Source organism: Littorina saxatilis, linkage group LG17 (genome assembly GCF_037325665.1).
Source record: "Littorina saxatilis isolate snail1 linkage group LG17, US_GU_Lsax_2.0, whole genome shotgun sequence".
NCBI lineage: Eukaryota > Metazoa > Mollusca > Gastropoda > Littorinimorpha > Littorinidae > Littorina > Littorina saxatilis.
Window position 1 is genome coordinate 47,101,579 of NC_090261.1, and position 13,145 is coordinate 47,114,723.

General features: G+C 46.1%; 1 protein-coding gene across 1 annotated transcript in view; it reads left to right on the forward strand.

Moving 5' to 3' along the window:
- LOC138953516 (uncharacterized) overlaps positions 1 to 13,145 on the forward strand; it is a 58,527-nt gene that overhangs the window by 31,486 nt on the left and 13,896 nt on the right. The window contains exon 2 of the mRNA XM_070325350.1: positions 9,279 to 9,440. Within this exon, the coding sequence (XP_070181451.1) occupies positions 9,279 to 9,440 (162 nt within the window). The remainder of the gene's footprint in view (positions 1 to 9,278; positions 9,441 to 13,145) is intronic.

Consider the following 13,145-nt stretch of genomic DNA (forward strand, 5'->3'; position numbering starts at 1 on the left):
GGCCCTTTCTGTCCGGAGGCAGCGCTAGCCATCCGTGCTTTGTGCATCTTTCCTTGAGGGTCTCGCCATACCCTTTTCTCACAGCCTTAGCCAGTTTGCCTTTCGCTTCTGTGACCGAATATTTCAGGTCTAGGACCGGGCCCTCGGAGAGGGCCGCGGCTTTTGCTGCCCTGTCAGCCAGGTCATTGCCCCTGATGCCTGTGTGGGATGGTAACCACATGAGAACGAGGTCGGTGCCCCGAACCATAATTTGGTGACATAGAGCCTGGATTTCCATGCGGAATTCTGGTCTGTTGCCTGTCTCGCTTGCCAGCGCTTGCAAGGAGGATTTCGAGTCTGAGAGGATTGCCACTCCCATGGGTATGGCCATGTTGTCGTTCACGTGGGAGCAGGCCATGAGAATGGCATACATCTCCGCCGTGAAGATACTGACCCCCTCGTTTAGTTTATATTTTCGCACCAAGTTGAACTCTGGGATCGCAAAAGCACAACCCACCTCGCCGTTGTCCAGGACAGAGCCGTCCGTGTAGACTTTGAGGTAGTTGCGGAGCCTGCCGTCCAGAATCTCCCTGGCCATGGTCGCTAGGAGGAGTGGGTTCTCCTTTTTGGAAACTGCGTCGCCATACGTGTGGCTGATCTGTGGCTTTTCGATCAGCCATGATGGGTACGGATTGGTTGGCAGCTCAGCCATTCGTGTCTGGTCAATTTGGCACTGGGTCAGTACATCTATGGTATGGTCGTGGAGGGTTTCGTACCGCTCCGCCAAGCATGTTTTCTTTTCTTTCCAGGTCTCGTGCCAGGAGGTTTGTGTCGGATGGAAGGTTGCCGTGAACACTTCCTGTACAGTGTTGGGTACAGCCGATGCTCGAGCAACGAACTGAGCGCAGCGGAGGTGACATTCTTCCTTCAGGGGGATCATGCCTGCTTCCTGATAGGCGAGACAGTTTATGGCCCCTTTTGGAACGCCCAGAGCCAGTTTTAAGGCTGAGAGCTCCAGGCGTTCCAGTTTGTTCCAGAGGCTTTGTGGCATGCTGAAGTAGGCTTCTTGTCCGTATGTTAGTCTGGAGCGGACCAGCGCCTTTACCAGGTGCACAAGGGCTTTACCAGCTGCCCAGGTCTGAGATTTTAGAACCTTGATCAGGTTGACTGATCGTCGGGCTTTGAGAATTAGAGAGTCGATGTGTTGTTGCCAGATCAGATCATCAGAGATCGTGACCCCAAGAAACTTTGCAGTTTTGCTTGGTTTGATTTGCATTCCGTTTAGGGTCAGGTGGTACTGGGCTTTGAGCCCCCTTCTTCTTGTGAACACCAGGAACACTGTCTTCTCGTGTGAGAGTTCAAAGCCGTTTGCAAGCATATACTTTGCGATCTTGTCAATTTGCGCTTGATACTTGAGTCTGTTCTGCTCAGTCATGTGGTGTCTGACTGGTTCCATCCAGAAGGCTAGGTCATCTGCGTACAGAGACATTGTTCCTCCTTCCAGGCCAATCTGACCAATATCGTGAAGCATCAAGCTGAAGAGGATGGGGGCAATGATGCTCCCCTGAGGTACGCCCATATCAATGGAGTGAGACTTAGAGACAGACTGTCCGACCCTGACCGCCAGGGTCCTGTCTCTGAGGAATTCCTGGACGAAGCCCAGTATTCTGCCTGATAAGCCCAGCTTCGCAAGTTTGTCCAAAAGCTTCCCATGCCATACTGTGTCAAAGGCGCGCCTGATGTCGATAAAGGTGGCCATTAGGATCCTGTTTCTGGTGAGTGCTCGTTTTGCATGAGCTGTGAGTCTGACCACGTGCTCCATGCAATTCCTTCCCTTTCGGAACCCAGCCTGGAAGAGCGGGATGACATTGTGTTTGTCCAAGAAGAACTCAAGCCTGTTCTTTACCATGCGCTCATAGATCTTCCCCAGGTGGGGTGTCAGTGAAATCGGTCTATAGCTGGAGGGGGAGTTTTTAGGCTTCCCTTCCTTTGGAATCGCAACGACTAGAGCTTCTCTCCAGGCCTGGGGAATGCAGTTCCCCTCCCAGCAGGCCTGGAAGAAGAGCAGGAGTTTTTCAAGCATGCTGTCTGGGAGATGCTGTATCATCTTGTAAGAGATCGGGTCCGTGCCAGTGGCCACGTTTCCCGTCTTGATGCCAGCAATTGCCTTTGCTAGGTCTTTGAGCGTGAAATCGCTGTTGATGGGCATTGTGTTATCGGGCGCCGGAGTCACAAATTTCTTCTCTTCCGCAGCTCTGTGGTCAGCCGCTTTTGCTGGAAGATTTTGGGTCAAGCTTACTCCTGCGAATGTACGTGCCAGTACTTCAGCTTTCTCGAGGTTGCTAGTCGTTTGTCTGCCATCGACAGTGAGTGGTTTCTCAGCTGCCTTTCCCCCTCGTTTGCGAGCCCTGAGCCTCTTCCAGACTTTTGGGGCATCGAAATGGTCTCTGACTTCCTGAGTGCAGAACTCCTCCCAGTCGTCACTCTTCGCTTTCTCCATGACTTCATCGCACGCTTGGGTAGCGTCGTGAACCTCTTTTAGGTTTTTCTGGCAAAGGTTCTTCTGGTATCTTGCTATGCATTGTCTCTTCCGTTTGACCGCCGCCGTGCATTCATCGTTCCACCATGAGGCCTGAGTACCGGCCTTTCCCCTGGTTACCGCCCTTGGGAATTGCCTTGTCGGCAGCACTCAGTATGGCTTCTCGGATGTTTGCATAGTATTGGTCAACGGAGTTGTCAGTGAAGTCCTGCTCTTCACAGACAGAGTCTAGGGTCGCTTGGAACTTTGCCCAGTCAGCTTTGGCGAGCCGATACTTGGGTGGACCGACATCGGGTTCTATGGTATCAACGTTGTGAATTCTGATCAAAATTGCATTATGATCCGACTGGAGGGTATCTGGCTCGACAGTCCACTCCGCATTAGCAGCCAAGCAGGGGCTGACAAGTGTTAAGTCAATGGCGGAAGCCCTGTGAGTCGAGACATCAGGGATCCGCGTGGTGGAACCGTCATTGAGCAAGACCAGTTCTGAGTCATAGATGCTGTCCGCTAGGTGCCAGTCCACCTTATGTAGGGGCCCCGGGTCCCACATGGGGTTATGTGAGTTGAAGTCTCCCACAACTACCCAGTTGCAATCCGTCTGCAGCTGGCTGAGCCAGTCAGTGGTACCAGGGTTGTCGCAACCCTCAGGATAGTAGACATTGACCAGGTTGGTCGCTTTGCGCTTATTTGCCACTATTTGTACAGTGCACATGGCTCCGAGCTCTCCCATGTCTGGGACTGGTGGGTCAATGCGGCGGTACGTTAGTGTGTCACGGACATATGTTGCAACTGCCACCTTTCCCTTGTTTAGAGCAAACTCGGGAGGGTAGTAATATCCTTCCAATAATGGCAATGATTTTGGGGCGACTTTTAGGGACTGGATGGCCAGTACGTCACATCTCTTTTCGTTGAGATAGTGTTGGAGCACAGGGACTTTCTTGCTTATGGATCTGCAGTTCCACTGGAGGAAGCACAGCGGGGCATGGACGTGGCCCATTTTGGTAACCGGCTAGTTTTGTCTAGTTTGTGGTTTTTCGCTTAGACAATGTTTATGCTTCCATCCCACCACCCAGGGAGGAAGTGATTTTCGACATGGCTTCCTCTGACAGGTCAGGGGAGGCCACAAGCAGACCGAGACATTCTAGTTCTTTGTCCACAACCAGCTCAGAGCTCGGGTTGCCAGAGATGCGCTTGGAAATTCCATGAAGGTCAGCCAGCAGCCCGGAGGCTCCATTGGAGCCTCCTTGGTTTCTGGCCTTTGCCACGGATCTGAGAACCTTCTTCAAAATGAGTACCGGGCTCAGATCTCCTGCCTTTGGCGTTTCTTCAGCGCATTTAGTCTTCTCTAGAACCCAGCTGGTGAGGTTGCATAACTTTTCCCTATGGACCGTTAACTTTTCTTCTATTCTGTCATCGACTCTCGCCAATAGTCGTTCCATGAGCAGGACCTCACTTGCTTTTTCCACCACCACGGGATTGTCTGTCAGAGTCCCCTGATTGTCGTCGGGTCTCTGTGCTACCGACCTAGGGGGAGTTCCCTCTGTTGGCCCCTCGGTGGGGCTCTCTTTTGGGCCAGTTGCTGCTTTATCTCTTCGCTCCACGGGGGGAGCACTAGCTTTATCCCCTACCGGCCCCTTGCCGGGTCTCCTTTTCGGGTCAGTCGCTGCATTTTCCCTTTGCTCTACGGGGGGAGCACTACCTCTATCCCCTACCGGCCCCTCGCCGGGTCTCCTTTTCGGTATCGGATCAGTTGCCTTTTGCCGGACACTTGCCGAGAGATAGTGTCTAGCTTGGTCAGCCTGGGTTGGGGCCGTGGACTTAGCCTCTTGCCGCCACATCCCGTTAATCACCATTGCTGGTTGTGGCAGGGACTGTTTGCTGGCAAGCTCCACCCGCATGCCCTCCTTCGCCTTTTGAATGGCGTGTGCGAGGGGGATGTATGCGGCACCCCTGATGGTGTTAGCGCGGATTCGGACCTTGAGAGCCGGGCACCCCTGGTAGGCCGCAGAGTGTGCCCCTTTGCAGTTCACGCAAAAGTTGCTGGAGGCACTGCATTTGTTAACCGCGTGTGGACCGCCACATTTCACACAGGCCCGGTTACGAGCTTTGCATTCTTTCTTGCCGTGTCCCAGCTTGGAACATCTGTAGCATCGCAAGACAGGCGCAGTGTAGACACTGATTGGATAATCCCGCTTGTGGATTACAATCGTTGGGGGGAGGACAGTGGCGGCGAAGGAGACCCGCACGGCCCTGGAGGGCTGTCCGTTACGGAGACTGAGGCGTGATAGTCCCTTCACCTCCACTTCCCTTCCGTTTGTGTCTTTGCAGCCGTTGATGGCAAGGCGGATCTCGTCTTCGGAGACTCCAACGGGAATACCTTGGATAACCCCTTCCACCCGTGGGATAGGTATCTCTGTCCGGATGCCAATCCCAGAGAGGCTCTGAAGCTTTGAAAGCTTCAGCTGTTGAGACTGGCTACAGCAGCCAACACAGAAACGACCCGATCCGAGAGGCCGGATGTGGGATACCTCGCCTACTTTGTCCGCAAGCACGGACGCCAGTCGGAACTGAATGCCATTGAGGGTCGCCAGGGAGGTGGATTTTGTGTCCGTTATAATGACCGGGAAATGTAGGAACACAGGAGCTGATGGAGCTGCCTGTTGTCTGGTTCCTCTTCCAGTTTGCATTCCTCTCTGATTTGCACGGTGTGCGCCTTGGGTCACTTTTTTGGGTCTCTCCTGAGCCATAAGGCTGTGAGCCTCTTTTTGTGTCGCGGCCAGCTCCTGGGCCATAGGGTAACCATCATCTATCGCGGCCAGCTCCTGGGCCATGCCGGTGTCCGGCTTATACTTATAGCCCCGGCGCGGACTGCACAGAAAGCACCGTCCGGCGGTGATGAAAATCGGACTGAATACGGCCAGAAACACGAAATCTGTGTTTCTTACACTTGCTTTACCCTACGTTATTTAAACAAATACATAACCAATCCTAACAAACAATACATCAAATTAAAGCTACGACCTTTAGCTTTCCATTGCAATAGATCACATTTCGTAAAAACTTATATTTATTTAGTATGATGCAAAAACAATGGTCCTAGTGAAGGCACTGAACCAACTTCAGTGCGGAAAATTACAAAACTCTCTAAACTGGAATAATGGACAAACTCATAAATCATACAGATAAAAAGAAGAACCCTAGACAAACATCATGATATGCGTTACTTGGGGAAAAATTATACATTGACTTAGTACGAAGCGGTAAAGTCCGAAAGTAAATGGAATCGGCTAAATTCCTGCGCGAGTACCTGTCTGCATAAATTAGCAATCTTTGCAGAGGAACCAAGCATCACTCATTACAACCAAATCCTTATAAACAAACTAAAATCATATGCAACATAGGTACGGGATATGTAATAGTGATACAAAAATGACAAAACAATGATTGAAAAGACAAAGATGAGTTTGTGAGAATCAATTTCTCTCAACGATACATGAAAACCGGTCAAGGTCAGAGTGACGCTTTGGTCAGTTCGAAGCATTATCGTAAATAACACAATAATATGCAGCCATCCAGCCTAATCAGTGACTTCTATGCAAACCTAAATATAATTAGGACCGTATCAAAGATAAAAGGGACTTTGAAAGATAGAAGTTAGGTAGATATATAAAGAAAGGTATTGTATTAGAATTTGCGCCGGCAATGGTGCGCGCGCAGCATCGTATCGTCTGCTATGTACTGTACACAAGGCTGTTTCGCTATGCGATGATTAGAGTGTTTAGGGTAGCGAAGTGCACTTTGCTACACATGGAACGAAGAAGGAAAGCGGAAGTGGCAGAAGTACAAACATACTCGCAAAAAACGATCTGCGCACGCGTTCAAATCAAAGGGGGAAAAAAGGAAAATCGCGTGTTTGTGTGCCCGATGTAATCCTTGGAACCTTTACACTCTTTCTTCGAACACTCAAAAGCAACTTCAGGGCTGGAAGACTACAAAATTGCACTTTCTGCCGACTGAATCTACGCTTTCTCAAATCAACCGGAACAGGAAGAAGAAGAAAAACGTTCGAAAAAACATCTGCGGATGCGCATTTTATCAAAAACAGGAAACCGGAAGAGGAAAAAGAAGCAAAGGTGCTCGTGGAAAAAGATGTGCGCATGTGCGAATCTAAAATGGCCGCGGAACTGTTAATCGGTGTATTGAGCCAACCTGTTCTTGTTAGTCAGTCTCCCTCTCTCTCTCTCTCTCTCTCTCTCTCTCTCTCTCTCTCTCTCTCTCTCTCTCTCTCTCTCTCTCTCTCTTTCTCTCTCACACACACACACAAACACACACACACACTCACACACACACACTAAATCACTTACACACACACACTCACACACACACACACACACACACACACACACACACACACACACACATTAATCAAATTAAACAAAATAGACAGATGTGTAGCGCAGACTATACACCTTTTCCAAGATAAACAAGTCGCGTAAGGCGAAAATACAACATTTAGTCAAGTAGCTGTCGAACTCACAGAATGAAACTGAACGCAATGCCATTTTTCAGCAAGACCGTATACTCGTAGCATCGTCAGTCCACCGCTCATGGCAAAGGCAGTGAAATTGACAGGAAGAGCGGGGTAGTAGTTGCGCTAAGAAGGATAGCTGTTAACCCGTGATTTGTAAAAATGTAAAAACTTACTTGACCAAAATTTCAACCAATTTGGTTGAAAAATGAGGGCGTGACAGTGCCGCCTCAACTTTCACGAAAAGCCGGATATGACGTCATCAAAGACATTTATCAAAAAAAGGAAAAAAACGTTCGGGGATTTCATACCCAGGAACTCTCATGTCAAATTTCATAAAGATCGGTCCAGTAGTTTAGTCTGAATCGCTCTACACACACACACACACACACACACACAGACACACGTACATACACCACGACCCTCGTCTCGATTCCCCCCTCTACGTTAAAACATTTAGTCAAAACTTGACTAAATGTAAAAAGGGGCGTGGGAACAGCTCAATCGGTAGCGGCGCTGGCTTTGTACCCATTTTGTCACTAACGCGGGATTTGTTTCCCACAATCAGTTTTTTGCAGACTCTCATCGGTGTCCGAATACCCACGTGTGCACGATTGGGCACGATAAAGATCCCAATCTCACAGCGAAAATATCAGAGCTTGGAAAGTATGAACATACAATGATACACCATTTTGGACACCGCAGCCATGATCTGTGATCTAGATTATGGCTCCGGTGTCCAAAATGGAACACACGCATGCAGAAAACCAATAAAGCAATCCGAATAGACACATTCCAGAAATAATTATGTTAGGTTTGCACGGGTTGTGAAAGAGTGAATACTCCTGCTTTTATTGAGGCAAACTTTCCCACGTGACATTATAGGCCAGTCACTAGCGATGGGTGTCTCCACACGTGCTCCCTGTCCATGTGTGGAGACACATCCCTCGCTAGTGTGTGGGAAAGTGTGTCTCAAACAAAGTTAGTATGTTCACTCTTTCACAACGAATACAAACCCAACACAGTAATTTCCTAACATCGTCTATTAATTAATTTCCATGAGGGTTTACCTAACAGGACTTTTTTGTTTTAAACTTTTTTTAAACTTTACCTTACCATAATTCTTAAGCCTGCAAATATTTTAGTGTTCGGCTAAAAAATTATTGCACATTATTGTTGTCCGATTGTAATGATTGGGGAAAAAAAAAATAGGTGTGGTTACGGTAACATAGCCCCAAAAAATAGGGTAGGAAGGTAGGCAATCACTTTTTTTTTTAAACTTTTTTTTCTAATGTGTACAAATTAAACATACTTGACAGGGAAATAAGTGTGCGACTCGGGCGCTTTCGCTTTCATTGCGTTTTCTGCACTCGTTTACTTGGGTTTTTTTGGTATTTTTTTGACAAATGTAATAAAAAGTTATAGGGTCGGCCCAAAAAAATAAGGCAGGTCGGGTTACCGTAACCACACCTATTTTTTTAGGCCTTGGTCCTAGCGTGCGTGTAGGACCTTAGACTGCCGAAGCTGTGGCATCTAAGGCTCTTCACAACCAAACCGCCTCAAGACAAACCACCAGACGGCAAGGCACCCTGGTACTGTGACACCACAACTCCATTCAAAGTAAAACGAGACCCACAACGGCAGCGCTGACTGCCAGCACTGACACATAATGATTCAGCTGGATCTCCAAGCTAACTCCATGACGCTACTTGAAACCACCTCCGGCTTGGGTGCCTCGTTGGCCGGGAGCTAGAGCGCGACAACCATCCCTCCCCTGTGGTGGCCCTTTTCATTTTTGTCCTTTCTTTTTTCTTTCTTTTGTTTTTCCCCATCTAAAGTCGGGATCAAACCCGGGAACATGCCCCTAATGGTTTTACCCTGAGGGCGTTAGACATCACTTATCATCATGGTTACCGGCACGGTGGCCTAGTGGTAAGGCGTCCGCCCCGTGATCGGGAGGTCGTGGGTTTGAACCCCGGCCGATACCTAAGACTTTAAAATTGGCAATCTAGTGGCGTCTGGCATTATGGGGTTAGTGCTAGGACTGGTTGGTCCGGTGTCAGAATAATGTGACTGGGTGAGACATGAAGCCTGTGCTGCGACTTCTGTCTTGTGTGTGGCGCACGTTATATGTCAAAGCAGCACCGCCCTGATATGGCCCTTCGTGGTCGGCTGGGCGTTAAGCAAACAAACAAAAACAAATCATCATGGTTGGTCTTTTTTCTGTTGTAGCCGATAACAATAAATACGTCAATTCAACGACGTGCCAGGGCAGATGTGCGTTGTTCGTTCACCCGTCCCTGAAGCCGAAGTGCCAGTGTGATGGACTGTGTGGTATCAACCCCGTTAAAATCGACTGTTGCAAGGACTACGAGAAAATATGCACGAAAGAGAGTAAGTTTTGTTGTTGTTGTGTTTTTGTTTGTTTGCGTACAGCTTCTGATTCTTAGATACACCTTTGTGTTCACATCAAGGGCTGTTGCCAGGACTACGAGGAAGTGTGCCTGAAAGAGAGTAAGCTTTTGCGGATTTTTTTCTTGTTTTTTGTTTTGCGTAAAGCTTTTGATTCTTAAATATACCTTTGTGTTTACAATGAGAACTGTTGTCAGGACTACAAGGAAATATGCCTGAAAGAGAGAAAGTTAGTTGTGATGTTTTTGTGTTGCGGACAGCTTCTGATTCTTAAAAATACCTTTGTGTTTACACCAAGGGCTGTTGTCAGGACTACGTGGAAATATACCTGAAAGAGAGAAAGTTGGTTTTTGTTGTTGCCTACAGCTTCTGCTTCTTAGATATATACCTTTGTGTTTACAACGGCGACTGTTGCAAGATCTACGTGGAAATATGCCTGCAAGAAAGTTAGTTTTTTGTTGTGGTTTTGTTTGCGTACAGCTTCTGATTCTTATATATACCTTTGTGTTCACACCAACGGCTGTTGCTAGGACTACGAGGAAATGTGCCAGAAAGAGAGTAAGCTTTTGTGGATATTTTTTTTTGCACACGCCTTTTGATTCTGAAAAATACCTTAGTATTTACAACGAATTGTGGCTCAAAGAGAGTAAGTTTGTTTTGTTTTGTTTTGTTTTATTTTGGTTGTTTTGCGTAGGGGAAGGGCTCCTAATATGGACCACTTTTTGTTTCATGCTAATAACTAGCTTGTTTTCTTGCGAAGAAGTTTCATTTTGTGTTTGGTAGTCCTCTCTTAGGTTAACGACGAGGCCGAATCAGAGTGAAATCGCTTTGATAGATATTCAGCAAAAATTAAATACAGACAAAAATCACAAATGGTCCATATTAGGAGCCTGGGCGCCTAATATGGACCAGTGAAGTGGCCTTCACGAATCACTGTAAAAAGCCCCCTATACTTCAAAATAGCAGGATACAACTTAGTGTACAAGCCAGACTAATTAAAATAGGCTTTAGATTTATCTGTTTCGGGATGATGAGAGCATTATTTGAAGCACACCAGGAAACTAAAGAAGCTTATCAAAAACAGAGTGAAAATAAGTGAAATTATCAACTTCCACGAAAAGAATACTTTTTGTTATATTTTTTTTTATATCTCGAGGGCTACTTATAGTTTATTTCCAGCAAGCTTTTTACTGAATTAATAAAAATAGCCTTTAGCTTTTATCTTCTTCGATTTGTTGAAGGTGGTCCATATTAGAGGACTCGCACATACTTTGAAATTTTGCTATTATTTTTTGTTTGCAGCAGAAACTCGGGGTGAACACTGCTAAAATGTGACAAATACGGGCTTAGCTGTTATATGTAGCAATTTTTGTGTGATAAAAGCTTTGGTTGTGGACAGAAACGAGTCCTTTTTAGGCGGCAAATTTAGAGTGAACGCTGCCAAAAGTGAAAAAAAGAGAAAAAGCCTAACGGTTTTGAGACTTGTGTTTCTGCAACTCTTTTGACATGTGCAAGTCATCCAGAAAGGGTAAATACAGCGAATAAAACTTTTTTGAGCGCTCTAGCGCCGTTAGTTTGTCAGAACAGGAGGTGGTCCATATTAGGAGCCGGTCCATATTAGGAGCCCTTCCCCTACATCTTCTGATTCTTAGATATACCTTTGTGTTTACAACGAGAATTGTTGTCAAGACTACGAGGAAAATATACCTGAAAGAGAGCAAGTTGTGTTCTTTAAAAAATAAATTGTGTTTGTACAGCTTCTCATTCTTAGATATACCTTTGTGTTTACTACACCTAGAGCTGTTGCCAGGACTACGAGGAAATGTGCCTGAAAAAGAGTAAGCTTTTGTGGGGGGTTATCTTTGCACACGCGGTCTGATTCTGAAACATACCTTTGTATTTAAAACGAGGACTGTTGCTAGGACCACCGGGAAATATGCCTGACAGAAAGTGAGGTTTTTGAGTCACTTGAGAAAAAGTGACTCTATGTAATCGGTCAGTGTTAGTCTGTCCGGCCGGCCGTCCGTCCGGCCGGCCGTCCGTAGACACCACCTTAACGTTGGACTTTTCTCGGAAACTATCAAAGCGATCGGGCTCATATTTTGTTTAGTCGTGACCTCCAATGACCTCTACACTTTAACGATGGTTTCGTTGACCTTTGACCTTTTTCAAGGTCACAGGTCAGCGTCAAAGGAAAAATTAGACATTTTATATCTTTGACAAAGTTCATCGGATGTGATTGAAACTTTGTAGGATTATTCTTTATATCAAAGTATTTACATCTGTAGCCTTTTACGAACGTTATCAGAAAAACAAGGGAGATAACTAGCCTTTTCTGTTCGGCAACACACAACTTAACGTTGGGCTTTTCTCGGAAACTATAAAAGTGACCGGGCTCAAATTTTATGTGAACGTGACTCATTGTGTTGTGAATAGCAATTTCTTCCTGTCCATCTGATGCCTCATATAATATTCAGAACTGCGAAAGTGACTCGATCGAGCGTTTGCTCTTCTTGTTTTTCTTTCTTTGCACATGCCTTCTAATTAAAGGTAGATACCTCCGTATCTACAAAAATGACTGTTGCGAGGACTACGAGATAATATGTCTGAAAGAGGGGCGGTGTTTTCCACACGTTCTGATGCTCTCGTAAGCGACCACCTGCTCACAACGACCAATCCCAAGGATCCCAGACGAGTTTTTCTTCTATATAATTCACCTTGCCATAGCGACCACCTGCCTGTAAGGACCACTTTTAGACGGTCCCTAGGGTGATCGTTGTAGACAGGTTTGACTGTACCTTTTTACATTTAGTCAAGTTATGACTAAATGTTTTAACATCGAGGGGGGAATCGAGACGAGGGTCGTGGTGTATGTGTGTGTGTATGTGTGTGTGTGTGTGTGCGTGCGTGTAGAGCGATTCAGACCAAACTACTGGACCGATCTTTATGAAATTTGACATGAAAGTTCCTGGGTATGATATCCCCGAACGTTTTTTTCATTTTTTTGATAAATGTCTTTGATGACGTCATATCCGGCTTTTCGTGAAAGTTGAGGCGGCACTGTCACGCCCTCATTTTTCAACCAAATTGGTTGAAATGTTGGTCAAGTATTGTTCGACAAAGCCCGGACTTCGGTATTGCATTTCAGCGTGGTGGCTTAAAAATTAATTAATGACTTTGGTCATTAAAAATCTGAAAATTGTAAAAATAATATTTCTTTTATAAAACGATCCAAATTTACGTTCATCTTATTCTCCATCATTTGCTAATTCCAAAAACATATAAATATGTTATATTTGGATTAAAAACAAGCTCTGAAAATTAAATATATAAAAATTATTATCAAAATTGAATTGTCGAAATCAATTTAAAAACACTTTCATCTTATTCCTTGTCGGTTCCTGATTCCAAAAACATATAGATATGATATGTTTGGATTAAAAACACGCTCAGAAAGTTAAAACGAAGAGAGGTAGAGAAAAGCGTGCTATCGTTCTCAGCGCAACTACTACCCCGCTCTTCTTGTCAATTTCACTGCCTTTGCCGTGAGCGGTGGACTGACGATGCTACGAGTATACGGTCTTGCTGCGTTGCATTGCGTTCAGTTTCATTCTGTGAGTTCGACAGCTACTTGACTAAATGTTGTATTTTCGCCTTACGCGACTTGTTTTTCTTCTTGTAAACCAT